The sequence below is a fragment of the Pichia membranifaciens genome (assembly GCF_001661235.1).
Source record: "Pichia membranifaciens NRRL Y-2026 unplaced genomic scaffold PICMEscaffold_6, whole genome shotgun sequence".
Classification (NCBI taxonomy): domain Eukaryota; kingdom Fungi; phylum Ascomycota; class Pichiomycetes; order Pichiales; family Pichiaceae; genus Pichia; species Pichia membranifaciens.
In genome coordinates this window covers 22,843-49,369 of record NW_017566987.1, presented here as the reverse complement: position 1 = coordinate 49,369, position 26,527 = coordinate 22,843, and the positions used below count along the sequence as shown (strand labels likewise).

Genomic DNA, 26,527 nt, shown 5'->3' with positions numbered 1-26,527 from the left:
CTAGTCGCCACTGAAATTAATTAGATTTATTACTTAATACAGAAATACTATTACGTATTCGGTTTCGTGCGGCGAGTAGTTTTCAAACCTCGTGACTGGTTGACAAAAATAGACACCAAGTCACGTGATTACGATAGCTTGAGTTGACTTGGGTTTATGTTCTAAAAGCCTAATGCACACATGTAGTTATAGCGAATAGGCACTAAAAAGCAAGAAACTGGGAGAAACTCTTATGCCTGAATTGTAAACATTTTTGATGAAACGATTACCGGTAATATTGGTCTACTCTGCATCACTGCTGCTTAGACTATCGCTGGAATAATGATTGTACTTTTCTCTTTCGTTACGCATACTTTTGATGTAATCCAGTCCAATCTCACCTCTGAGAATTCTTCTCTCCTGTTCGTCCTCGCTAAGGATTAGCTGTTCATTTCTTGCTTCAGCAGCGGCATACCCGTTACCTTCAACATCATTACCATTGTCTTCCTGGTCGCTAGGAATATAGTAGTTCTCTTTCGTAGCGTTTCTTTTTCTCCTGGTAGTTGGAACGTAAATGTCACCAATGTCTCTCTTCTCAAACTCAAGAGTTTTGAGAATTTTCTGCGCTCTGCTAAAGTTATCCTGAGGGGTGGTGGATCTCTTTCGGCTTTTCCTTCTCTTCGCGTCTACGTTTCCTTTCTTTCTTGCCGCTTTGCCATCATCATCATCGTCATCATCATCATCATCATCGTCATCATCATCAATATCTACATCACTATCATCATCCAGACGACTATAGTCATCACTATCGTCATGGGAGCTGAGATTTGCTGAGCTGTTATCCTCATAGTCTGCCATACTATCTATATCCTCATCTTCAGAGCTGGGTATAACTCTTTGCTTTTTCCGGCTCTTCGCCCTAGCATCCCCACCACTACTTTTCCAGGAGGACGTTTCCTCCACGGTAGAACCTTGCGATGCTGTACCCGGTCTACTGATTGGAGGAGAATTTACATTGACTTTCAAGTTCTTCAGTTCCGAAGTTCCTACCCTGAGCTTGGATTTGGAATCATCCACGCAAGACTCAGAGGATTCAGAATTTGGGCTATCTGTGGGTGCCAAATTAAAATTTGCTTCCACTTCAACTTTTTTGGGCAATAGAGCATGATCGGTACTCTTTGAGTTACGGGAGGAGTCTACTCCGACATCTTTCTTCTTTGTTTGGGAAGCAGCAAGCGGTTGTGTCACAACAGTACTAATTTGCTTTTTGTCAACGGAAGCGTTGTTCAATTGTGCAGCCTTCACCGGCGAAGCAGGAGATCTGGCGTGGTGCGGCTTTGCACTTTTTCTCACAGCTGGAATCGCTACCGTAGCATCTGTCGGGTATTGACAGTTTTTCAGCTTTTTTCCCGTACATATGTCACAAGGCTTTTGCTTATTGCAATACTCACTTCTGTTTTTTTTCGAACATGAGATACAGCATATTGAGTAGGTATCCCTGTAAGGCTTTTGATTTTTCGGATCGAGTTTGGCTACGACAGCGGTGGCTGTGGAGCCATTGTCTGAGGCTTGATTTTTAGCGTTTTTTAGCTGGGTGTTCGCGACAAGAGCATTGTCGGAACTATTACCGGAACTATTGGGCAATGAGATTTTCAGTCTCCTAATCGGGGTTGAAATGGAGGAGGAAATTCTGGTCGATGTCGTGTCTATTGTTACTCTTTTGGCTGGCTTTTGAGGAGAACCATGCTTAGATGGTGATTTTAGCGCAGATTTCAGGGCAGGTTTCAGTCGCGGCCTTAAATCCAAATTCAAGGCGGGATCAGTCGAGGATGAGGACGGAGATTGGGAAGCACGCGTAGATGTATGTGAAGACGATGAGGGAGGAGTCGATGCGGCGAGCGTTTCTACTACGCCCTCTGTCTTCGCATCGTGTAGATCTTGCTTCTCTTTGCCTTTTTCCCTGTCATCTGCGTCGACCGTTGTTTTTTTCGCTGTGATTTCGTTTTTCGGTAGCGCTGCTGGTGCATCTTTTGTGTGCGCTGTGTGCGCTGTGTGCGCTGCGTGCGCCAGTTTCTCGTGTTTTCGCTGTCTGATGCTTTTTACCTCGTCGCTCCTGTCTGCTTGTGCTCCATTTCGCTCTGCCGCAGGCTCTGTTTTGGCGGACCCGCGGATACCTTTCTTCTTTGCGGCGGCGGCTGCTGCTACGACTCTACCTTGCGCCAGCACCTGTTCCAGCTTTTCCAGCTCGTCCAAACTCGACTCCGAGTCGGACGAGGAGGAGTCTAGCACTATCGGTATGTCGTGTGTAGAGCCGAAGGTCGACCTCGTGAGTCGCTTTCGTTTTGTCAGGGAGTCCTCCTCCGCGTTCACGTGTGAGATGCCGCGTTTGAGCCTCGCTGCTGTCATGTCTTCGTTGTTGTTGTTGTTGCTGCTGCTGCTGCTGCTTCGGTAATTTCCTATTTTTGTTTTTCCAACGTGTCGTTTATCTGGCACACTATGCGTCCGTTCTCCTGGCTGTAGCAATAGTAGTCGTCACTCGGTGAGCTATACACGCTAAGCTACTTTACATAAAAATACAGTGTGATTGAACTGGCGACCTCGCTGTCTGTCTCTTTCTTGCAAACAGACAGTTCCAAGGACAACTGGGATGCAGTCGACTGCGTATGGCTTCACGTGTGTGCGGTGTGCGGTGTGCGATGTGCTCTGGCCTTCGTCGTCCCCGCCCCGATCCCCCTTTCTCCGTCGCCGCCGTCGTCGTCGTTCATTCCAGCTGAGCTTCTTTTCTCACATCCACCGCTACGGCGTCCCCGCACACCCGCTCCGCCTCCCGCCTCGCCTGATCCTGCGGGCCCCCATCTACAGGTCTCCGTTTCGACTCTTGTCCTCAGCTCAGCGTTCTCGCGCCTGCGCGCCCCGTCGGGCCCAGCCCTGCCCAATCGGGCAGTTTCTCCGCGGCCGGGCCGGCTGTTTACGTTTGCCCGGAAATAGATGGTGCCGGCCTTGCCGCCCTTTTTTCCTGCCGCTTTTCTCTTTTTTTTTCTCCCGCCAGCAAATCGCAGTGGAGCTGCTGCTGCCGCTTCCGCTGCCGCGCAGCTCGGCCGTTTGGTAGGTGGAAATTGGCAGCGCCGGTGCGGTGCAGAGAAAGGCTGGGGTGGGAGGCAGGAAGGGCAGGATGTACTGCTAGACGACCTCGTCCGGCACACAACGACAAAGCACCACCGGCTCTTCCTGCTTTTGCGTGCACGTCGTGGACCGGATTCTCTTGCCACCTTCCGAAGTTTGCACTCGACCACACAGACCGACAACCCTCTATCTAGCAGAAGCTTGCACAGACGGAGCCCTTCGACCTACAGACCGCAGAAGCCATACAGAACATCTCCGCAGAGTAGAATAGCCCAGACACAGCGTCTCTTTGCTTTGTTCCCCACCCACTTGATTCCTCCGGTGCACCCTATATCGAGATACTCGTATACATTCCCACTTCCCAGTCACACCATTGGCTGTCCAAGCATCGCCTAATCACTCGTTAAACGGAGCCCCTTACAAATACCACACCAGCCATGAAATTCTCCACTGTCTTGACTACGGCCTTGCTTGTGTCCGCTAGCAACGCTGCTGCGCTTCCTGAAGCCGAGGCAGACGCCAAAACGCCAACCACCACCGTCACCACCACCCACACCGGGCCAACCACACACAAGTACGGTAGATTTAACAACACCCATCACGAAACCACCAAGACCACTTCCACCGGTACCCACAAGTACGGTAGATTCAACAACACCCACCACGAAACCACCAAGACCACTTCCACCGGTACCCACAAGTACGGTAGATTCAACAACACTCACCACGAAACCACCAAGACCACTTCCACCGGTACTCACAAGTACGGTAGATTCAACAACACTCACCACGAGACTACCAAGACCACTTCCACCGGTACTCACAAGTACGGTAGATTCAACAACACTCACCACGAAACCACCAAATCCACTTCCACTGGTACTCACAAGTTCGGTAAGTTCAACAACACTCATCATGATGTCGCAACCACTACCGTTTATGAAGCTGATGCTGCTCCTGCAGTTGCAAGTCCTTTCATAATGAAGAACTCAGTTATCGGTTGGTCTGTTGGTGCCGTTGGTTGTGCCGCCGCTGCTCTTTTATTATGATGATATCACACCAATGGTTGCTTCTTCATTCCACCCTTTTACCGTTTCCTACCCATCTTTCATTCCTTAATCACGCAAAAATTTGTTACACTATATTACCATAAAAATATCTAATTATTAATTTATCAACTTAACTAATCCCCAACATCTTATATAGTACATATCTTATATACTTTTTCAAATTTAATTTCGTTCTATTTATACCGGAGAGGAAGGCGCTTTGCTTCTACAGTGCTCTACAGGATATTCTATTTCTTGTTTTAATTTAGTTTTAATGTAATTTTAGTGAATATAAAAGAAACATAAAAATGAAACAAACATTATAGTATTAAATGTGAAGTTGAGAAAAGAGTTTGAAGGCTAAAGTGAGAAAGGAAAACGTTAAAATATATATAAAAAGAGAGTTCTATCGGTAAAAATAAAACTCAGAAAAAGATAGAAAAGAAATGAGGTCAAAAAGTAAAAATAAGAGAAAGTAACTAAAAAATAGAAAATAGTCAACTACTATAAATGAAATAAAGGAAAAACATTTGTTGCACTGAAAAAATGGTTAATGCTGTTGTTGAAGAAATGTGAACCGTTTAACCACTATCATTTTATTAATTGAAGTTGAATCCACCGTCTGGCAGTTTCGATTCAACACCAAATCCAAACTGTTCACCATTTTCTGCAATATTAGGTTGCATGTTATCATAGTTGAGCATATCGTCTTCTGCTTCATCACCAAAGTATGTATCGATAATGTTGAATGCTTTATCATAGATTTTCTCGTTAACATTGCTTTGACACTCAAAAATCTTCTCTGCTCCACCTGCTTCTTCAATGAAAATTGCATTTTCATTGATATTAGAACCTCTTGATTCTTTCTCAAGTTCTCCAACCTTGAGGATGTTTTCTAGCGCATCTAGCGTAACTTCGATTATCTTATTATCGGCAATAGAAAGTAAATCACATAAAGGCTTGATACAACCTTGGGAAACCAAATATTTGATTTGATCAGGTTTCGACAATCCACCAGACGATGCATTAGAGATTGCCCAACATGCCTCCTTTTTGGTTTTGTAGTCCCCTGTAGTTAATAGCTTGATAATTTGGGGTATTAAATTGGCATCAATTACAGCTTGAATTTGATCAGGGTTTCCTGCAGTGATGTTGGAGATCGTCCAACAAGCTTCTTTTTTAATAGATTCCTTTTGCGATCTTAACAAAGGTCCCAATGCAGATAAAACTCCTGCATTAATGACTATTTGTGTCTGTAAGTCAGTTCCTGTGACAATATTACCGACTGCTCTTAATGCTGGAGTTTGAACTAGTGCAGATTCGTGTCCAAGTAACTCAACTAATCTTTTCGGAATTCTAGCATCACAGACTGCTTGAATGGCTTCTTGAGTACCGTCTGACAAGTAAGAGATTGCCCAACATGCATCAATTAATGTTTCGACATCGACACTGAAGATAAGCTTTGCTAAAGTTGGTAAAGCACTTTTGACAATTTGCCAATCAGGTTGAGGGTTCTTACCTCTGCATAAGTTTGACAAGGTCCAAGTTGCAGTTCTGATAAGAGACATCTTGGATGATTGGAAAAGTGATAATACTGGATCCATTGCATTTGACTGCAAAACATAATCTCTGTAAACAGATGAATCACCAGCAACATTACCCAAAGCCCAAATAGCTTGCTCTTTAACCTCAGGTGAAGGAGAGTATAAAAGTTGAACAAATAAAGGAACGGCACCCAGATCAACAACAATTTTAGTTTGCTCACTAGAACCTGAAGCAATATTTGTCAACGCCCAAGCTGCCTCTAATTGCAAAACCTCTGGCCCAGATTTCATAAATTCAACAAATTTTGGCACAACACCAGATTCAATAACTAAGTCAATAGGAGGGTTGTTCTCCTTCGATAATATTTGTCTGAACTTGATTGTTGCTTCAAGTTGATTCTCTAAGTTGCCTGAATTGATTTTTTCTACCATTAGTGGCAATTCCTGCTGAAGCTGGGTGTAGAATATTTGGTCATTGTTGTACTCGTCAGTTGAATTTCCATCATCATCATCAGATTCTGGCATAGCATTCATGTTGTTTCCGTCACTTGCTACAAAGTTTCTTCTCTTGGAAAGCATCTCCTCTCTTTTTTGCTTTCTCAATTCAACTTGCTGTGTTTCTCTCCTTCTTCTAACTTCATCCTGCTGGAATCTGTTCTTGTTCTTGAAGTTTGCCTTTCTGTAATCTGGCACGTATCTAGAAGAGTCTGCAGATTCCATTGTTGGTATGATGTCCTGATATTTCTCTGTGCCTTGTAATAACTGCAACCTGAAAGAAGCAGCAAAGCAAAGGACTTCTATCCTTTTTTTCGTTTCAGTTTTTTCGTCCTCAAATTTTTTGCCACAACAAAACGGGATCCAAAAACTTTTGCGCTGTCATGAATTCGAAAGCCCAATAAGTGATACATCACTCAAGAAAGAAAAATTGAGAGCTTGTAACGTGGAAGGGAAAAGAGGACATAGTACTTCATATAATCCACTTAGTTCACAACAATGCAGATACATTATAGTATACTCAAAAGGTGTGATAGAATAAGGTCAATATCGCTGCAGGGTTACACCCGTTATACCCCTCAGCTGCGTTTCACACGAAATTTTCATGCTTCTGAGAAGGGCCTTGAAAAGATTAAGATGGGAGAAGATCAGAAGCAGTATTTTGTTCCGAATGAAGGTGAAGACTACACAATTAAATATAGAACTCATGGTACGAGTTTTTATTCTTTGAGACTGGATAAAAAGTACAGATTAGGAAATCTACCAATTTACCAAAATCCTTTGATCAACTTTGTTATTGGTTCTAAAAGATTATCTCTTGCTTTTGGCGCAATCGGATGCATGTTTGGGTACTTGATGGACAGGACAGGGTTAGTGTATACTGAAATCTCACAATTGGTGGCAATTTTTTCTTTGCTACCGTTCCCAATTGTTACATACTTATTTGAACCTGTGGTTTCACGAGTATGGAGAGTCTATGATACAACTAAACCTCAAATCTACGAAAACCTAATCCAAGATGAACAGCTTATTATAGAAAAGTTGAATTGGAACGGGTTCAATACATACAACGAATTAGTGAGAGTTGACAGTCTTTACGTTCCTAAAGATAAGAATGATTACAGAGGCCGTTTTGGATATGCTAACCTTCTATCTGTTGACAAGAAATTGAATAGTACCAAATTATACTACATTAATGATGGTTTTACAAACGAGAAAATGGAAAGGATACTTGCGTTGGCTGAGAAGAGAAGTGGGGTAAAGGACTCTGGTAGGTCTTTTTACGGCTTTTAGCATATTGAATTATATTTGAAATAAGTAAACATGTACATAGATATAATTTGACGGTTGAAATACTAAGCCTGACTGCGTCAAAGAGAGTTTAATGTCAAATATATCATATTTAGGCTTCAGAGTTCTTGACGTTAGATTCAGCAACAACGATTTTGTACCTCATGTCCTCACACGAAGTTTATTAAATCCTCTTTGCATCAAGTATATCGTACAACCAACAAACCTAAAAAATGCCATAAATGCCACAATATATAGAATGACGGAAAGAAAAATGAAGGTTTGTTTTGAAGGTAAAATATCATTGCTTTCTTTTTTATTATCGTTTTTATCGAATTGGGATAATCCACCTGTTTCAGTTACTACTGCGACCAGAATAAAGTTGCTGAACATCCAAATAAGAACAGTCATAGATCTAAAGAATGCAAAGTAAAATTTATTCTTTTCCTCGGGATCTATTGAGTTGTCGTCAGAGCTTGAAGGATCAGGTGTCATTAGAGTTTTTACCATTTTGGAATAGCCATCATCTATTTGATACTTTGTTGTGGGAATAACAATTTCAAGCTCATCTTGATTTCCTGAAATCCCCTTCTTTGCAATACCCAAATCAATAATTTTATCCTGACCTTTGGTACCCCATGAGATGTCGTGAATGTTGCAAAATGCATAAATGTTCAAAATATTGACATATGCGGGTGATAATAATAGATACTGCACAAAACTAGTCAACATATGGACAGGTTGTAAAAACATGAGGAATCCTATGAAGTATAAAACATAAGTTGATAATATTGCAATCATCAAATTTCGGAATTGGGTTTCGACAAACAAAAATTTCCAACTGAATCCACTTTTACTATCATCTAGAATCTGTTGAATTGACTTCACTGACAGCAAGATAGCTGCAAATATCATATAGCACATTAGTACTGCAAAAAAAATAACAATTATCAGATAGAAGATTTTGGTGCCCTGAGGTTTGTTACCAAACGACAAGACGAAGGTTGTAGTAAGTGATGCCATATAGAGCCAAAGAAAAAATACCGACAGCACATTTCCTGGCGGGAAACCAATGCTTGATTCTGCCAAGTAACAACTCAAAATTCTGAAGACCAGGAAATATGATCCTAATGAAAACCATGACACTAGCAAGTTCAGTAATTGGTAAAAGAATTGAATTTGCAGTGCCAATTTTCTTCCGACTGAATGACCTGTACGCCAAATTTTATAGAAATTGCAAACTGAGTAAACGGCTGCAAAAAATGAACCATTTAACCATCTTCTTCTCTGAGAAATAAAATCATCCAATTGTTCTGGGACATCTGTGTATGCACCGGCTGTATTAATATATTTTAGAATCCAGTTAGAATTTTTTTTGGCAATCAGTTCGAAACATAAAATTCTATCTTCTGCGAGATACATATTTGCGTTGAAAATGCCATCATCATTGTTTTTCTTCAAGTTTTCACCTTTCAAGTATTTCTCCAAAGGTTCACCAATTAATGCTTCATATCTATAAGCAGAGAATGCACCGGGTAAGACCGTGACAAAACCGAATACGCTTTCCATCGGCTTATCCAAAATATTTGAGGTTTTGTACTCAAAGTTCTGGGCTGCAACTAAAGGATTCAGAAGTAGTCTCCAGCCTGTTCCAAGACTTGCCTTAATTTCTCCGCAGCTGCCAGCAACTTGTGGATCATCCTTAAAACTTTTCCATAACTTGTATAATGACTTACTCTCAGGTGCAGTACCGACGTCCAGCAAAATTATAACTTTAGGATTTAAAAGTGGAGCAAAGGCTTTGAAGGCCCATTTGTGGGAGTTGATTTTCCTTTGGTTTTGTTCTTTCAAGCAAAATATCATCTGGACTGGAATCTGATTATCTGTAGTCAACGTGATATGATCTTTGTATATTTTAGAAATTCCTACCATGGTTGTGTATTCGTAAATGTGGGAAACGACGTCATCATCGTTAATTCTGTTTTTGGCAAAACCTTCCTGATAAACTCCCAATGCTGCTAGTAGAGCTTTTGATCTTGGGTTAATTTTCTGTCTTCCGTCACTGACTATGCAAACCACAATTTTTTGCCATGCATTTGTTCCCCATGTTGAAGAATGCTTCAGATTGTATAAATATCGTATATTTTTGAAAACACCTTTTAAAGTTCTAGCAAGTAAAAATTCATCTTCATTGTACATAGTGACGACAATCATCAATTCTGTTTCTCTTGGTTTTGTATAGAAATTTTGTCTCAACGAAAACTTTTCCTCCTGATAATATTCTGGTTCAGCTGTACACGCTTGAAATCTCATAAACAAGAACTCACGGTCTTTTTCAGTCAATGGAACTTTGTATTTGCTTAGAAGAATTTCTGAGACAGGGCAATCTAGGACTAGATTTCCGTCTACCATACGTACCTGCTTGGTTGCGGAATTCGTGCCATTATTGTCTGCTGCCATTTCTGGCTGATGCTGACTATCCTTTTTATCATAATAAAACACTGTATCTTTAACTGCTTTGGCGTTTTTGAATGCAGTATCTCTTCTTTCAAGGCTGACCGAAGATGCGTTACTGTTTTCCTCGACAGAGTTTGTACCATCATCAGATGTGTATTCAGCTTCGAAAGGATTATATACATCATATGGCATGTTGATTGGATAGTATGAGTTTTCTAGCGTTGGAAAAGGAGTAAATTCGTTGTCCAAATCATCTGTCGCTCCATCTTCATCAAACGCATAGGTATCGAAGACAGAGTTTGTTGTTGAGTCGCTTCCTACTTTTTGATTGCTGCTTGCATGGAAACTGCTGCTGCTGCTTATATCACTGAAGGGATTGTCACTATTTTTTCGAACGGGTCGCAACTCAGTAGGATATAAATATGGGTATTTGGGCTGATCGCTTGTAACAAAAGGGTTCTCATTCACTGTATGTGTCGAGGTCAATAATCGTCGTGTCGGAGAAGGTGAACGAGATAATGCATCATCTCCAAACGTAAGTACAGATGGATGTCTTATGGGCGATATTGAGTGCGACCTAGAACGCGCTGTCAATCTTTCTGGCGAGTAAGAACGACTTGGAATATGAAAATATCCTAAGGTATCTTCTGTCGTTTCTGGTGTTCCACCACTTCCGAGTCCTTCCACACCATTATTCATGTGATCATTTTGTTTTCTGGCTAACTTTCGAAAATATCGGTGCTGCAAAGACTTCTTTTCAATCCCATGACTGTTTTCTGCCTCTGGGCTAACGTCTTGATCCATAGTCAACTTGCTTGTGTCTCTTTCTTTCGCAGAGAATCAGAACTCGTGATTCATGCAAGCACAAACTGTAAACAAACACGTTTTTCCACTTCATGATAAACTTTACGTAAGCACTCGCTTAGATTTCCCACCTATCTGACTCTTTTTTTTTTCAAGCTGAAGCGAGAGACAAAACTTTTCACTTCCTTATCGAAGACGTTGCTGGGGCCTCAGCATTTAATTAAAAGTAGGATGCATTTCTTTTACACTACTGTTATCCTCATCTAACTGTTTATATTTTCTCTTGTCTTGTATCAGAAGCTATAGAATCTAGCAGCAAATATGGCATCGTCAATCCCAGGTCCTGTGCCCCTCCCTGACTCTCGTTATGATCTGTCAACATACATTGGCAGAGTCAAACATTGTGCCGAGATTTCGGACCCTACCATGCTTCTTTCATCCAAAAGAGACATCGAGGAATCAAAGCGTCTTATTTGGGACTACAGAAATGGTGTTATCCCTGAAATGAGCCCAAGGCTATGGCGTGCCAAGAAAATACTCGACTCTACAATTCATCCAGATACAGGTGAGACTGTGTTCTTACCATTCAGAATGTCATGTTGTGTGCTTTCGAATTTGGTTGTTACAGCTGGTATGTTAACTCCGGGTTTAGGCAATTTGGGAACTGCATTTTGGCAAATTGCCAACCAGTCATTGAATGTTGCTGTTAACACCGCAAATGCAAACAAATCACACCCTCTGACGACGAAGCAACTGGCTACTTCATATTTCCTGGCAGTCGGCGCATCATGTGGTGTAGCACTAGGATTAAACTCTGTTGTTCCAAGACTGAAAAACGTTTCTGCCGGTACTAAATTAATCCTGGGTAGATTAGTGCCTTTTGCCGCTGTTGTCTCAGCAGGTGTTGTCAACGTCTTCTTAATGAGAGGCCAGGAGATCAAAAAAGGTATCACTGTTTTCGACCAAGATGGTAATGAATTAGGTACTTCCAAGAAGGCAGCCTTCCAAGCTGTTGGAGAAACTGCTCTTTCTAGGGTCATCAACGCCACTCCTATCATGGTTGTTCCACCCTTAATCTTGATTCAATTACAAAAATCCGTTCTCAAGAATAAATCACTTGGAGTTCTCACTTTTGCAAATCTTGGTTTGATCTTTTCTACATCATTAGTTGCCTTACCATTTGCCTTAGCCGTTTTCCCACAAAGAAGATTTGTACATGCATCATCCTTAGAAGAGAAGTTTCATGGCTTGAAAGACAAGAACGGAGCTGAAATCGATACTGTTTGGTTCAACAGAGGTATCTGATTTCAAGTGAAAAGTCAGCAAAACCATACTCTCGTCCTTTTTTTCTGTAACATAAAACAGACTGGGAATCCATTGTTTTGTATAATTCATGATTATAGAGACATATAATTTTAGATAATAGCTTTGTACAATGTAATAATACCTTGATACATGTCAATACAAAAATAATTTTTTCACTGCGAAAAAGCTAAAAGCGGATCTCCGATATCGCTTGCTTTCTCGCTTTTCTTTCTTAAAGTGTTGATTCGGCTATACGATTAAAACCCTTCATTAAAATAAGATCAAGTTTCGGAGATTAAAACCTAGGCTTCTAACCGTTCTCATCTAGGTCATACACATGGTGGTCAAAGGAAGGGGAAAGTTTCCTCCGAAGAAAACACCTGAGCTTCCTTCTCCTACTCCAAATATCACAAAAATAGCGTCTTTAACCAAACAACCCGCCTCGGATAAGGCTCTTGAACTTTTACATGAAGTTGCTACTTTGGTTTCCCCCATAATGCATCACTATAACTTTAAAGTGAATCTTCTGTGTGAAATGTATCCAAGGAATCAGGGCTTGCTAGGATTGAACGTTAACAGAGGTCAAAAAATTTGTTTACGACTCCGATCTCCCACTGATAGTAAATGGTTTTTAGAAAGAGACGAAATAGTGGGGACAATGTTACACGAACTCACCCATAACTGGCATGGTCCTCATGATGCTAAGTTTTATAAAGTTTTAGATGAACTGAAGGATAAATACTACGAATTCCAGGTTACACAGTCAATGAAAAATTCCAGTTATCCAAATAATTTTTCTGCCTCAGGAGCAAAGGTGCTAAAGCCAATGTCTACAAAAAAGTATACTACAAAAGTGAGCAAACTGGGTACAGGAAAAAAGTTAGGTGGTTCTGCAGAAAGACTACCTTTAAGGAGCCTAATGCTCCTTGCTGCCGAGCGACGATTGAAGGATTCCAAAACATGCAGTGAAAATCACAAAGAAAAGCTCAACGATGTTCCTAAGGATTCAGAGCTACACTTCATAGATATAATTTCATTAGATTCCGACGAAGAGTGCGATTCTCAACTACCAGGAGATAATGTGAAAGATAGCCAGCCTACCACCGAAGCAAAAAGAGAGACTGTGGAAAACTGTGATGTTATATGCATTGACTAAAACGTTTCTACTTACATTTTATTATTACAGAGCATTTGTATAGGAAAATTAAGACTTTAACTATAGAGGATTACCCGTAGCTTTGATATACTTATCGACTGGGTCGTTATCAATATCGTATTTCCTTAACTTACGTATTGCTTCTCCAGATATAACTTCCCGTAATCTTTTGTCATTTTTGTACCATCCTTCGAGCAAAAAAATCATTTCCGAGTTCAATACACCGCTAAAACCTTCAAACTGTTCATAAGTAGTGCTTTCAATCAAATTCCTTAAGTTATAGTACAATTTGCTGTAAGAAATTCCGCTTTTAATAAATGAGTTAACCACGGTCCCCGGTTCAACTTTCTGCTTATCACCCAAATGCGTATAAACACTTTTAAACATCAAACTGAGTAAGCTCATTATAGGAAAAAGTTTATCCACATCTTTGAGTCTATCTGCAATAATGGCAAATTTGTGGCTCAGATCAGTGAAAAACAGTTCATTTTCATAATTTGGTTTTCGTTTATACTCAATGTACCATTTATCAAATAAGGATTCCCACTTGCTCAAAATGTCTTCGAAATTTCTATAGTCAGATAACTTGTAACTAATCAATGCCAACTCATAATAGCCTAGTGGGTCAATATATTCGTTGTATAAATCATTGATTGTTAAGATTTCTCCGTCTAACTGCTGTTTAGCTATATTTTTGGCTAATTCTCCAATTCTTGAGTCTTGGAGAATTGTAAGCAATAACTCATCTTGAAGATTTGATACTGAAATCAAATCCGAAATTCTAGATGCTAAGTTTGTGGTATCATGCTTCAAGAACTGTGTTTCAATACCTTGGATAAAACTATTAGCCACAGAAAGGAACTGGATTCTATCAACAAGTTTTATATCGAATCTTGATAATGCCAATTCGTAGAGCTGGTTTGCAGCTTCGTAGTAATCACCTTTCTTCGAATAGTACATCCACAGTAACTTACTCATCTCTAAATCCTTTTGAGACTTATCCTGCAAAAATTCCAAAATGTAAGGGGTATCGATATACAACAACTTCTCACTGACTCCGTTCTCAGCAAACCACTTATAGAACTCAAAATGAAACATTTTGTCCTTGTAATTCAAACAAATTTTATAGCACTCATCCCTTATTTGCGAGTAATAGGTTATCAACTGGCCATTGCCATCAACAAACACAGGTGAGTTAGACTTCTGCATGTCACTAACGCTACCGTTACCAATCAAAGTAGCATCAGAGGCTTGCTCAAGACTGGAGAGCGCTTTCTTATCAACATCCAGTAAAATTTGAAATACAATGTTGTAAAGTTTTAACTTCCGGATAAAGCTATTTTTCCTGATTGGATCACTCACCATAGACAATTGCAAATCACTTTGAAATTGGGTAGCAAGTTTGACTTGTTCGGGAGTATTAGCTATATCCAATAAGAATTCAACAGCATTAGGATAATATCCTAACTCTAAAATAGCGTTCACACAATCTGTAATCGCATCTTCTGATAATGAATCACTGCTTTGCTTCAATAATTTGATCGAATTCTCGAGATATTTAACTTTCAATTCCTCATCTTTGACATCAGAGTAGCTTTTAGCTTTCTTCAAATTTTCGATAGCTTTAAAAATCAAGACATCGTCTGTTGAGCAAAAGTATCCACATTTTTCCTGCAATGTGTTTGCCACCAATTCAACAGAGTTTCCTTGTGAAATACTTCTATTGATGATGCAAGATAAAAGCTCTTTAACTAACTTGGAAACATTACTGTCGGATTTGGTAAAGAAGTCACTGAAAGTAACACAACTTAAATCTGCTTGCAACTGAAGAGGTAAGAATGATATGATACTTTGAAAGTTTTTGTTCTCTGATTCAAGTCCATCTTCTTCAAGCATTACTGCTAGAAAAGACAAACCCTCTTTCACGATATTAAGATATCTAAAAATAGAGTCAAAGCAAATCTTTTCTGCCTGAACACACACTTCAGTGGCTTTTTCTTGCCATGAAGTTGTCTCGTTCTGGTTGCTGAAGTCTTTGGACAATCCTGGGATGATGTTCTTGTTTTCTTCCAGGAACTTGATCATAATCAAAATTGAACATAATAAATACTCAAGCTCCTTACTATTAATGTTCAAACCACTCAAGATTATTCGTTTATTTATTTTCAGACTTTTAACTGACTTTTGATCTATGTAACCCATCTTATCAAATTTTATCTCGCTTCTAAGCTTGAAAACTTCTTTGTTCCAAAATTGACGGATGAGTCTTGAGAACAAAATTAGCACAGCAAAAAATCTATCACTAGGCTCGACATTATCAATTATTGCTGAGTGGGACTTATCAAGTTTAGAGTTCTGACCTCCGGAAATAAAAAACTTGGTTGCTATGTTTCGGAAAGATTCAGATTTGTCATACTTACAGGCGAGATATAAAGCAGTGGAGCATGCTTCATCATAGCCATATTTGTAAGCAAACTGTTTGAACACTCCGTCGTTTAAGGAGTCCTCCAAAACCAAATCTGGTGTCCTATAACGGTAAATACCGATACCAAGGTTTGTCAAAACCGCAAATTCCAGTGGCTCTGCGGTATATTGTGATGCAAATTCGTTTGCATACCCTTTAGGTTTTTGGGTTGCATTAAAAGACTTGGTAATCTGGACAATATCAAACACATTGGTATGGTTGTCAACAATCTCAAAATCTTCCACATATTGGGATGATTTTTTGAAAATTCCGTAGTCAGGAGTACTGGTATATAAGCCAAGTTCTTTGCTGTGACCAATAAAAATACCAGGGGATATGATCAATGTTTTTATTGTATTGTTCAAAAGCTGGGATTTTTCTTGTGTCTCTTTCAATTCTTCGGCAGACACCAAAGAAGACGAAAAAGACTTTGTAATTGACTTGTCAGCTGTTGCTTTATTATTAGTGGATGCCGTATAAGAATTGGAGTTCACGGGTGCTCGCTGACTATATGCTGTGTACGAAGCTGTAGGAGCAGCTTTAAGATTTGGATTTTGAATGTACATATCGTTTGAAATTGGCTGGTTTTGGCTGACCATCTTTTCTTTTCTTTTCTCAATAGTTTGGTAGAGTTTCATGTCAATTGGAGGAAACTTTACAAAGTTTGTAGTCAAGGTTATCCTGTCTCCATACAAAGTGCTTCCGTTGATGTAAAATCGGCAACCATTTGACGCAACAGCAACCATAAATAAATTAAGGTTTTCAAACTTACTAACTGGATGAATGTTGACAATTTTCAAGTTAGATCTGAGAAGGGGAGAACGAATGTTGATTGCTGTGGTAGATAATTCCTTCAATAAATTAGACACCCTTTTGATGATTGGCTGTCCCAGGGAACACTGACCGTTTTTCACATGTATTTTGTAGGATTTGATGATTGATTTGGAGGACAATGTGTAAATGATGTTTCTAGTCTGATCGATTTTCAAATCAATGATTGATTCTGCATTTGAATTATAGGACTCGCCATTCAACCAGCTCAAGACGGGTATATTGGGCAAGGAAGAAGCGAGAGAAGAGTTGGTGAGGCACTCCTTAGTCACAGATTTTGAAAACCATTCATTAGAATTGGAGTAGTTTAGTTTCCATAGTGAGTCTTTGGATCCGGCACCACTGAAAAGAATGTCTCTTGTTTCTTCGAAAAACACTATTCTGTTTACTATCAGTCCGTGGACAGACACTGACATCTTTGTGTTGGATATTTCCAGCTTTTTGGTTGCTAGGTCATATTCCAGGGCCAAAAGTCTGATCTCCTTTGAGGTTGCGACTATGAGAAGATGATTGACAGAGGAAACAAAAACATTAGGCTTTGGCTTGGCCAAAGAGCACGCAAGAATGGTTCCATTGAAATCATCAATGACATCAAACTCCTGGTCGGTAAGAGAAGCGTTATAGTTCCAAATGTACAACTTACTATCAATGCTTAGCCAAGCTCTCTTTATTTCTGGAAATATGCCCATATTCGTAACAAGCGAGTCGTTGTTATGATCCAAGAGTTTTTCGGGTATTCCGTAAAAGTTCACTTTTTCAAACCTACTAAACGAGGATTTGTTCTGGTTGGGATTGAAATTGTAGTTGTCAATCATATACATGGACAAAATCTCATACAACGTTGGAACAGAGTTATCCTTCTCAATTTGAGCATTGATGCATTTATAGGCCAAATCTATTGGAGATGAAGTAGATAGCGGCAAGTGGTTCAAGTCTGTTAGCTCCGTGTCTTTTTTGTTCGGGCCCACATGGCTACTTGACTGCACAGAGTTGAAAAAAGGAAATGTACCTATGTAATTCGAACTCATCTGACGATTAAACGCATTCTTCTTAGACGCCCTCTTCACCTGAAGCTCCGATCTTTCAATCTTCATATCGTCACCGCTAGCCGAGTCAACAGACCCGCCAACGTTCTTGTTCTTCTCGGTAACCACGCTGCTCTTGTTGTATAGCATTTTATCTGTTTTTATTGGCAAAGAGAAATCATCTGGTGAGTCCAATACCTTGGAAAATCGGGACGACATGGCATAAAAACAGCACAATGCCTACCCCCAAAAGTCCTTACAGATGAAGTTGCTGAATAGAAGCTAGTACACTGCCTCTACGCAACGGTTCAGCAACTCCTACATCTAAACATGTGCATCCATGTTTGAAGTTGATGTTTCCAATACATGGAAGGATCCGACCTGAAAAAAACCAGACCTCAATGTCCCGCGGTGCACGGGTGTTTAACCGCTCGTTCAAAAGTGTGGCGTCGGTCGGCCAAGCTAAAGCCGACGAAGGTGTACAAACATGAAAGTACCATTAATAATCGGGATTAAAGACTGTCGGGGAAGATGGAAACTCGTGTTGGTGGCGGTACTGAAGACGAGAGTTGACAGAAGAAGAAACAGCTATGGGACAGAAAGATTTCCCGGAATTGTCGCAAGACCAGCTTGAAAAAGTGGTTTCAGATGTGACCCAGTACGGCTTATCAGCAGGATTGGTGATGTATCCACCAGCTCCATTTTCCAAGTATGCTCCAACACTGGCGCCTATAACTATCTTTCCCACGCCTTTTCCACGTAAGCAATTTGAAAAGAGTTTGGCAATTGAAAAAACATATAACAAGCTTTATGCAGGAGTGGTTTCCGAGTACAAATGGTTGACTCATATTCTCAAGGACTTGGCCGTTCACGATAAAGATTTCACTGGAAAGCTATGGGATTGCTATCTGCAGGCGTTGTCGAATGGAATCGTTCAAGACGTTTCGCTGGCATTGGTGAGATCTGATTACATGTACGACGAACTTTTGAATGAAATAAAGCAGGTCGAGTTCAACACTGTGAGTGTGTCCTTTGGTGGGTTGAGTCCAAAAGTAGGTCGTGCTCATAACTATCTAAACAAGGTTGGCCTATACGGACAGATTTCAAACGAGGCCTACTACAGGGATGACGAGCTTCCTGTCAGTGAGAGTGATGAAAACTTGGCCAAGGGTTTGTACTCCGGCGTCAAATACTACAATGACAAGTATTTATCTGGAGAAAACAAGTCGATCGTTTTAATGGTGGTTCAGCCCGCTGAGCGAAATGCGTTTGATCAAAGAGCAATCGAGTACCACTTGCTATTCAAATACAATACGGTCTGCAAAAGAGTGGATTTGCCAGACGTTTTGTCATCGACAGAGATAAAGTACCACGACAAAAACAGGCTATTTTATCAAGGTTGTGAGGTATCGGTTGTTTATTACCGATCTGCCTATGGACCCTCCGAGTTCGAAATGCCTGAAACCTGGAAATCTAGAACCACATTGGAGTGCACTCTAGCTGTCAAGTGCCCTTCTTTGTTGACTCAATTGAGTGGCTCCAAAAAAGTCCAGCAGTTGCTGACCAGCAAAACTGTGTTGGCGCAGTTTTTGGACAACAAAGAAATAGCTGAGATCCACGACACCTTTTGCAAGATCTATCCTCTTGATGACTCTGAAGATGGAAAGTTAGCGAAGGAACTAGCGTTTTCAAGACCTCAAGACTTTGTGTTGAAGCCTCAAAGAGAGGGAGGCGGAAATAATATCTACAAAGAAGATATTCCAGTGTTTTTGAAAAATCTTCCAGAAGCTGACTGGGAAGCTTATATTCTGATGGAATTGATACATCCTAAGAATCACAAAAACCTCATTCTTAGAAATGGAGAAATATTAGACGATGGAATAGTGTCAGAGCTAGGTATTTTTGGCAGCTATTTGTTTGATGAAAAGTCCGGAAAGGTTTTAGATAACCAAGTTTTAGGCCATTTACTTAGATCCAAAACTAGCTCAAGTAACGAAGGCGGTGTGGCGGCTGGTTACGGTTGTGTGGATAATTTATATTTATACTGATTTAAAAACATGTCAACAATAGGAACATTCAATAAAAACATGAACAAACTTGTCTTGTTCAGATTTTAATGATCCTGAAAACTAAAAACTTAAAGCCATGAAAAGGTCAAGGAAAAACAAAACCGGCACGAAATGAATATATGAAAGCTATGAAAACTGGTGAAGAATCAAATAGAGGACTCCTTTAATGACCACCAACCAATGGTCGAAAGGCCGAAGGCTGTCAAGAACTTAACGTCTCTAGAATTGAGATTGTCACTCTGTTCCTTGCGCTGTTCCTTTTGTTGTTGTTGTTGTTGCTGTTGCTGCTTTTGTTGCACCAACTTTGCACGGTCTTGTAACTGACGTTTTGCGCTTGCAACCACATCAACCTTTGACTGATCATGAGCTTTATTTAAGATTTGAGAGATTGTAGATTGCTTGATAACGGACTGTTTGATAGCCTCAGTGATTGTGGCAACCTTTTCTCTGGTTTGTATATCTGCTTTCTTGGTTGCTTCACGTAATTTGAGCTCCTCAGCCTCTTTCATCATCTTATGCTTTAATTCTGCAGCCTTTTTCTCTGCTTGAAGCTTAAGCTCTTCTGCTTCTCTTTGTTTCTGCTGCTGCATCTCTACTCTCTTTTCCGCAGCCTTTTTCTCCGCCTGCAACTTGAGCTCTTGTGCTTCTCTTTGTTTCTGCTGTTGCATCTCTACGGCTCTCTTTTCGGCAGCCTTTTTCTCCGCCTGCAACTTGAGCTCTTGTGCTTCTCTTGCTCTTTGCAGTCTCACTTCTGCTGCTCTTCTGTCTGCTTGTGCCTTTAATTCGGAGGCTTTCTTTTCGGCTTCTCTTTTCTGAGCTTGCAATTTCAATTGGGCACTCTTTCTCTCGCTAGTTTTATCAAGTGAGAGCTTGTTGTCAGTCATTTTTCTTTCCTCTTTATATCTGGCTTCCTCAGAGGCCTTACTTTTTTGCACTCCTGTTTTATCCAATTTTGCCATTTCTGCTGAGTGTTTAACACTCTGTGCCTGGCTGCTACCATTGGTTGAGGCAGAGTTATTTAATGGTGCTTTTCTGACTTCCTTTGAGTCACTAAATTTTTTATGAGAGTCCATTAAATCATGCTTTTTCTGACGCCTAATAGCTTCAGCTATTTTACTTTCTTTGATTTGTTTATCTAGTAAAGAGAATTTGGGATTTGGAGGACTCAGTGAACTTGCGTTGTTACTGCTAATATTGGTAAACGATCTCGAATTCTCGGCGCCAAACTGGTCTTGAGAAACTAATCTTTGAACGAGGTCTAGCTTTCTCCCCGATACCTTCAGCCCTCTCTTTTTGCACTCCATTTTGAGTCCTTGCAAATTCATTGTGGTATATCTTGACTTTTCAGAAGATGAATCTAACAAGATAGTTTCCTTTTTAGCTGTTTGGTGAACATTCCGAATGGCTGTTGTTGAAGGTTGAAACAATTCCCCACAAGTATAAGAATATGTTGACTTAGCCTGAACTTGGCCCTTGAGTGTTGCTGCCTCTTGCTGGTATAGCAGACGCAATGAGGGAAGGGAGCGAACTGTTCTAAGCATTGTGATGAAAACTTTTGTGTCTGTTGCTAGATTTTATTAAACCAATCCAAAAGGTAAGAGGATCTCAGGAAAAAAATAGAAAAGCAACTAGAAACCTAAGATTAGAAAATCTGACGGGTAATATAGCTTTTGTATAGCTCAGTTAATACACTGGCTGATGATAAGAAAGAGTAAATGTAAATAAAAATAGTAAACAGAAATTTGCCATTTTGTGCTAGCTTTCGCCCATGATGTGCAGATGTTTATTTGTTTATGTTTTTCCGCAAAGGGTAATAAAAATATTTTGATCAAAAAATTTAGGTCATCACACGAGTTTCAGTATGAGGCTTGAACATGTTGCCATCCAAAAAGTCAAGTATTTGACCGGAAAGTATTATAACCTACTCAAAATAAACCTTTCTCGTAGGTCCTGAAAGAATAACCACCTAGGAAAAGGATGTTGAAAATGCAGCAAAATAGAAACAAGTACGTTATTAGACCAAATTATTTTACTACAGTTAATGTAAACCATTTTCATGGGTAAGTTGTTATACAGTCATCACAGCAGGCAGTTAAATGTCTGTACAGGGCTTGCTCATAAGTGCATTTAAGCATTTTTTGGTTTGAAATGTAGTGAGGAAAGTAGGCTAATCCTGACACGTAAATCACGCAACCTGAAGTGGCAACTTCGAAAAGACACTTGAGCAGTTGCAGCACAGTATCACTCTAATTACTTTCAGACGTATCGAGAGGTGTAGAGCTTGCTTCATTTTGTTTACAAATAAAGTGTTTATAACCTCAACATTTCTCCAGCCAAATATTGTATGAGACCTTTTCAGGTAGATGAAGTGAATTCCTCAATAGAACTAGCTCGATCTGGATTCTAGTCAATATTAGTGTAGAATATTGTGCCTTTTGCAATACCATCCGTCATTATTGCTCCTGTTACCATCTTCATGTTCATGTTCTTGTTCATTTTCATTTCCATCTTCGGTACTTCGGGGTCTTGTCAACGCGTGCATGTGTGATTACGTAAACAGATAAAGGAAAGTTTGGGTGGCTGAGAAAAGGTCAACTTCGGTCGGCTTTTTAGTAAGTGAAATAGATTGACAGTCATGTCATTGCTGACTATAATTGTCCTCGCAAGTCAATAATACCAGCTTTATGCGATGTCAGGAACTACCCTAGCCAGGTCAAATATATACCCAACGGATGAAGATCTTTTTATTGCATACTCGGAATCACTGCCAATAATATCATCCACACCTTCGATTTTGAAAAGCTCTAACTCCTTGTCACCAGAAGAAAGAGATTCCCATCCTGCACCGCCTGCGTTTATTGTTCACAGTGATATCTCTAAAACCCACACTTATGCAGATGATCAAATTATACCATGGCGAAAACTGCATGCCAAGCAAAGAATTGAGGAATCAGCGTTGCAATCTTCACTAACTTCTTCCAACGTGATGAAATTTTTAGTTAAGTACAATCGATGGCCAATTATAATAACCTCAAGTATCATAATCTCTTTTTTAGCAATATTCTTGGACTGGTCGTCTACTTGGCTTAATGATATTAAGTATGGATACTGTGAGACCAATATTTTTGATGTTCGTGAATCATGTGGAGCCGAAAAGTGGCATTTCTATGGATCGGGCCGTTCAAGCATATTACTAGGGATTCTCAAACTAATGCTGATAACCTTGGTTTCAATTGTTTTGGCACTCATTGGCTTATTCATTTCCAAAACTAGTTTCTGGATATCTAAAAGTGGAATCAGCGAACTAAAAATGATCATTTTAGGACACGTCAACAATGAGTTTCTACAGCCGTCAATTATTGTCAAGAAATTTATTGCTCTAATATTTATTTGCTCTTGTGGTGGACTTCTAGTTGGTTATGAAGGGCCGTTAATACACATTTCATGCGGTGTTATTAGTTTTGTCATTGAAAAGTTCTCGTCATCTTCTATCTTTTTCCAGAGTTTGAACAACGAAGCAATCAAAAGAGAAATCATATCGATTGGATTTGTGATTGGAATATCCCTAGCTTTTGGTGCTCCTATTGGAGGACTATTGTTCTCTATCGAAAACTTGAGATTAGGAACAAGAGTGAACACCCTTGCTTGGAACGGGTTCGTGTGTTCGTCGATTGCAACATTTATTTTAGTCGAAATTCATCCCTTCAAAAGAATATCAATAAATGAAGCATTTAAAGTTGATATTGCGAATGGTTGGATTTTGTTTGAGACACTACCTTACGTGTTTGTGGGTTTAGTTTGTGGCCTTTTATCATTATTATTTTGCAAATTACACATGAAATTGATTGACATCAGGGCTAAATTTAAAACTTATGACGCAATGCCGAAGATAATCTACAAACTTATTAATAACTCATTCGCTGAAATTTCATTACTGGTGCTCATCACCCATCTATTGACCTACCCCCTAGAATTCAGTCCTTTAACACTAAATAACATCTTATCAACTTTGTTCTATGATTGTGATGAAAACTTACCAAATGGTCACAATTTGTCTATATTCCAATATCAAAACAAGCTCTTTGCACTTGCATACTTCTTTGTTGTACTCTTCTTTCTCAGCAACTATTCATATTGTTTGGATATTCCCGGAGGTATGCTTTTACCTTCTTTAACCATAGGTGCAACTTTAGGACGTATAATTGGTGAACTTGTTCAAATAATACAAATCAAATCTGGCTCTAACATTTTTTTGCAGTGCTATGAGGAAAACAAGAAATGTGTGTCGCCAGGTTCATATGCCATCGTTGGAGCTGCATCTTTTTTTGCAGGTTTCACCAACACTTCCGTTGCGGCTGTTGTGATTGTTTTTGAACTAACAGGTGCTGTAACCTACTTAATTCCCTTGATGTTAGGTGTTGTTATCTCAAAAACTGTTGTTGACATATTCGGATACAAAGGCTTTGACGAATTGTGGCTCATGAAAATCAGCAAGACTTACCTAAGTCCCGAATTAACGGAAACAATGAGCTTGTCCCAATTTTCCGAAGTCCCTATATCAGATGCTATAGGTGATTACGATCCTCATATTTTATACGTGGATGATGTGTTATTGACAGTTAAAGAATTATCTGAGAAACTAGAAAGTGTTTATGATGAAAATAACGGGGGAAATATTTCAAATGATGGATTTGTGCTTTTAACCAACAGATTCAATTGTAATCTTGTGGGATGGATAAACTTCAACGATTTGAGTCAAATTTTGAAATCGAGTAATTTTGAAAGTGAAAGACTAGTTTCATTCATGACGACGTCAAATGAGATGAAAAATGACAATATTATAGAACTGGATTCTAGTATTGTTCCTAGCAATGAAATAATCAAGGTCAACGCCGAATACTCGTTGTTATCAGCCTATGAATTAATGAACCGGATGTTAATCACCAACATCTTTGTTTGTAGCGACCAAAGAGACGGTTCTGGGTTTAAAGGTATACTAAGGATGGCAGACTTGGCGAAACTAATAAAAAAATAAGGTTGTAGCAAATTTTATAAAGCAAAGAGCAGAGAGATTGATTAAGGTGTGTGGGGTATACTTTTGATGTCTTACATTTGTATTTCCTGAAACGTTAGATTTTAGTTGCAGTATCTTCAACTATTGTTTCATCACCAATTTGACTTGCTACGCTTTCATTCATGTTATTTATTTCATTTTCTTTCCCAAAGTTAGGATCAATAAACTTGTTAATTTTTTGGTGGTTGTTTTTTGTGACATAAGATAAGAAGTATTTACCCTTTTTGATTTTAGAATTGTTACATATCAATCCCTCAACATCAACTTTGAAGACGTTGTGAGAAAAAGATTTATGGGTCTTCAGCGAGAATATACCTTGATAAATAAGAATGGAAAATGAGTTAACAATACTCATCTGAATTGATTCATCTGAAGAGAAATCATTTAGGTCATAACCCAAAAGCACTGCGGCCTCTGTTATTGATTTCAAAGAAGTTTTCTTGTTGTGTTGCAAAAGTGTAATCAATTTCCTGATGTTAAAAATTATCAGCATGTCAACAAAATTGATGGTTCTTTTATCAGGAAGGCAATCTATGCAGGTAAATGATCGAGAGTTGTCTGAGGTTACTGAATAACAAACTTTATGCATAATCCTATAACATGTATCACACTGCACGATAGATGAATATTGTAGGTACATCCTTGATTTGCAGCTGCATTCGATCGACGGTTCAGACTCCTGCACAGAAGGGATCTGCGTAAACCCATCATGTATTTTTGCATCGTAGTTCTTTACGACCGTGTACAAATCTTTGGTAATTTGTGAAACTTGGGAATCAATCACTTCTGGAACCTTGTTTGAGACGTTATAATAGCTCGAACTTGAAATACTAAATGGGTCTAGCTTCATAATCTTCGCATTTTCGAAATCAGTAGTTGCTAAATTTGACAGAGAAACTAATGAAGTGCTTATTTGATGGTGAACAGAGTTAACCTCCCCACAATTTGCAATAATATCATGGTAAACCGGTAATGGTATTTTTATTGACGCTGAGCTTTCATCTGAGCAATCAGTGAAATGATCTACATGGTAATCAGTTGGACATCGATCACTAAACAATAATCTCATAAAAAGAAATCTTTTTGGTGGGAGTGCTGGTAGGGATTGTGTCAGCAAGATAAACCGTTTGAGGAGTTTGAATATTTGAAGTTTAGTTATCTCTTGTGGAGTGAGTAGCACTTCTTCGTTGAAGGTTATGGATTCGTTTGATGAATCGTTGTAGTCTACATCAAAATTGTACGACTCGTAAACGTCAGAAGGATGATTTTCATCCAATACAATGGATAGGTTAATAGATCTCAAATACCGTTTATGCAATGCGTCAAAAACTGAGGTATCGATCCAGCGCAAAATCATGTCTGCCTCATCGGAAACTCCTGCTTTTATTCTCTTGATTTTGATCGAATCCCTTTTGGATAAATTAGGGCTAGCGGGATCTTTGGGTATTTCAAAGACGTCGTCAATGAAAAACTTGTCGGTGAAAAACCCACGTAGGAAGGCAATACAAGAGACAGACATTAGCAACAAGTCAATGATTGTTTGCTCACTACGAGAAGGTGTAACCCTTTCAGAAGCTCTTTTCCTGTAAATGAAGTTCTTCATTGGCAATACTCTAATGTTCTTATGTCAATTGCTCAATAGTTCATTCCAAAATATAATCTATATTAGGGGAGAAAAGAAAGGAAAACTTGTAAGGAAGAAATATTGGAAGCAAAATGATGAGCCTTACTTCATTACAGGTTAGATCCATGGATGCACGTGACCTAGTGGTGGAGCTAATTTTCTTTTCCGTATCGGTGCAGAAAGAAAACGGCGAGGGGAAAAGGGCGTGGATTTCCATGACGTTCCGGCTTTAAATTTT

General features: G+C 39.5%; 12 protein-coding genes across 12 annotated transcripts; 6 read left to right on the top strand and 6 right to left on the bottom strand.

Annotated features, from left to right (window-relative positions):
- Positions 1-282: 282 nt before the first annotated feature.
- On the bottom strand, positions 283-2,385 carry PICMEDRAFT_74285 (hypothetical protein; the record flags this gene model as incomplete). Its single annotated transcript, XM_019164727.1, has 1 exon — positions 283-2,385. The coding sequence occupies one exon, from the start codon at positions 2,383-2,385 to the stop codon at positions 283-285; it is 2,103 nt and encodes a 700-aa protein (XP_019015666.1).
- A 1,154-nt stretch (positions 2,386-3,539) lies between these two features.
- On the top strand, positions 3,540-4,151 carry PICMEDRAFT_13232 (hypothetical protein; the record flags this gene model as incomplete). Its single annotated transcript, XM_019160031.1, has 1 exon — positions 3,540-4,151. One exon carries the CDS (start codon positions 3,540-3,542, stop codon positions 4,149-4,151), a length of 612 nt encoding a protein of 203 aa, XP_019015665.1.
- Positions 4,152-4,487: 336 nt separating this feature from the next.
- Positions 4,488-6,458, bottom strand: PICMEDRAFT_17979 (hypothetical protein). Its single transcript, XM_019161835.1, has one exon. The coding sequence runs from the start codon at positions 6,413-6,415 to the stop codon at positions 4,751-4,753; it is 1,665 nt and encodes a 554-aa protein (XP_019015664.1). The 5' UTR covers positions 6,416-6,458; the 3' UTR covers positions 4,488-4,750.
- Positions 6,459-6,826: 368 nt separating this feature from the next.
- Positions 6,827-7,483, top strand: PICMEDRAFT_36686 (hypothetical protein; the record flags this gene model as incomplete). The annotated part of the gene is made up of 1 exon (XM_019163026.1): positions 6,827-7,483. The coding sequence occupies one exon, from the start codon at positions 6,827-6,829 to the stop codon at positions 7,481-7,483; it is 657 nt and encodes a 218-aa protein (XP_019015663.1).
- PICMEDRAFT_17977 (hypothetical protein) lies at positions 7,389-10,811 on the bottom strand. The gene has a single exon (XM_019161834.1). The coding sequence runs from the start codon at positions 10,739-10,741 to the stop codon at positions 7,643-7,645; it is 3,099 nt and encodes a 1,032-aa protein (XP_019015662.1). The 5' UTR covers positions 10,742-10,811; the 3' UTR covers positions 7,389-7,642.
- Positions 10,812-11,062: 251 nt separating this feature from the next.
- On the top strand, positions 11,063-12,221 carry PICMEDRAFT_45965 (hypothetical protein; the record flags this gene model as incomplete). Its single annotated transcript, XM_019163123.1, has 1 exon — positions 11,063-12,221. One exon carries the CDS (start codon positions 11,063-11,065, stop codon positions 12,044-12,046), a length of 984 nt encoding a protein of 327 aa, XP_019015661.1. The 3' UTR covers positions 12,047-12,221.
- Positions 12,222-12,383: 162 nt separating this feature from the next.
- PICMEDRAFT_60243 (hypothetical protein) lies at positions 12,384-13,202 on the top strand (the record flags this gene model as incomplete). The annotated part of the gene is made up of 2 exons (XM_019163418.1): positions 12,384-13,011; positions 13,087-13,202. The coding sequence occupies 2 exons, from the start codon at positions 12,384-12,386 to the stop codon at positions 13,200-13,202; spliced, it is 744 nt and encodes a 247-aa protein (XP_019015660.1).
- Positions 13,141-17,832, bottom strand: PICMEDRAFT_17976 (hypothetical protein). The gene has a single exon (XM_019161833.1). The coding sequence runs from the start codon at positions 17,739-17,741 to the stop codon at positions 13,263-13,265; it is 4,479 nt and encodes a 1,492-aa protein (XP_019015659.1). The 5' UTR covers positions 17,742-17,832; the 3' UTR covers positions 13,141-13,262.
- Positions 17,833-18,112: 280 nt separating this feature from the next.
- PICMEDRAFT_36670 (hypothetical protein) lies at positions 18,113-19,570 on the top strand (the record flags this gene model as incomplete). The annotated part of the gene is made up of 1 exon (XM_019163024.1): positions 18,113-19,570. One exon carries the CDS (start codon positions 18,113-18,115, stop codon positions 19,568-19,570), a length of 1,458 nt encoding a protein of 485 aa, XP_019015658.1.
- Positions 19,567-21,274, bottom strand: PICMEDRAFT_17973 (hypothetical protein). The gene has a single exon (XM_019161832.1). It carries the CDS (start codon positions 21,130-21,132, stop codon positions 19,738-19,740), a length of 1,395 nt encoding a protein of 464 aa, XP_019015657.1. The 5' UTR covers positions 21,133-21,274; the 3' UTR covers positions 19,567-19,737.
- A 1,006-nt stretch (positions 21,275-22,280) lies between these two features.
- Positions 22,281-24,626, top strand: PICMEDRAFT_13223 (hypothetical protein; the record flags this gene model as incomplete). Its single annotated transcript, XM_019160030.1, has 1 exon — positions 22,281-24,626. One exon carries the CDS (start codon positions 22,281-22,283, stop codon positions 24,624-24,626), a length of 2,346 nt encoding a protein of 781 aa, XP_019015656.1.
- A 94-nt stretch (positions 24,627-24,720) lies between these two features.
- Positions 24,721-26,268, bottom strand: PICMEDRAFT_74274 (hypothetical protein; the record flags this gene model as incomplete). Its single annotated transcript, XM_019164726.1, has 1 exon — positions 24,721-26,268. One exon carries the CDS (start codon positions 26,266-26,268, stop codon positions 24,721-24,723), a length of 1,548 nt encoding a protein of 515 aa, XP_019015655.1.
- Positions 26,269-26,527: the final 259 nt, after the last annotated feature.

Bases quoted from the DNA above. Each gene is read 5' to 3' on its own strand.
- PICMEDRAFT_17976 (XM_019161833.1), bottom strand. From the start codon at position 17,741: ATGTCGTCCCGATTTTCCAAGGTATTGGACTCACCAGATGATTTCTCT.
- PICMEDRAFT_17979 (XM_019161835.1), bottom strand. From the start codon at position 6,415: ATGGAATCTGCAGACTCTTCTAGATACGTGCCAGATTACAGAAAGGCA.
- PICMEDRAFT_17977 (XM_019161834.1), bottom strand. From the start codon at position 10,741: ATGGATCAAGACGTTAGCCCAGAGGCAGAAAACAGTCATGGGATTGAA.
- PICMEDRAFT_17973 (XM_019161832.1), bottom strand. From the start codon at position 21,132: ATGCTTAGAACAGTTCGCTCCCTTCCCTCATTGCGTCTGCTATACCAG.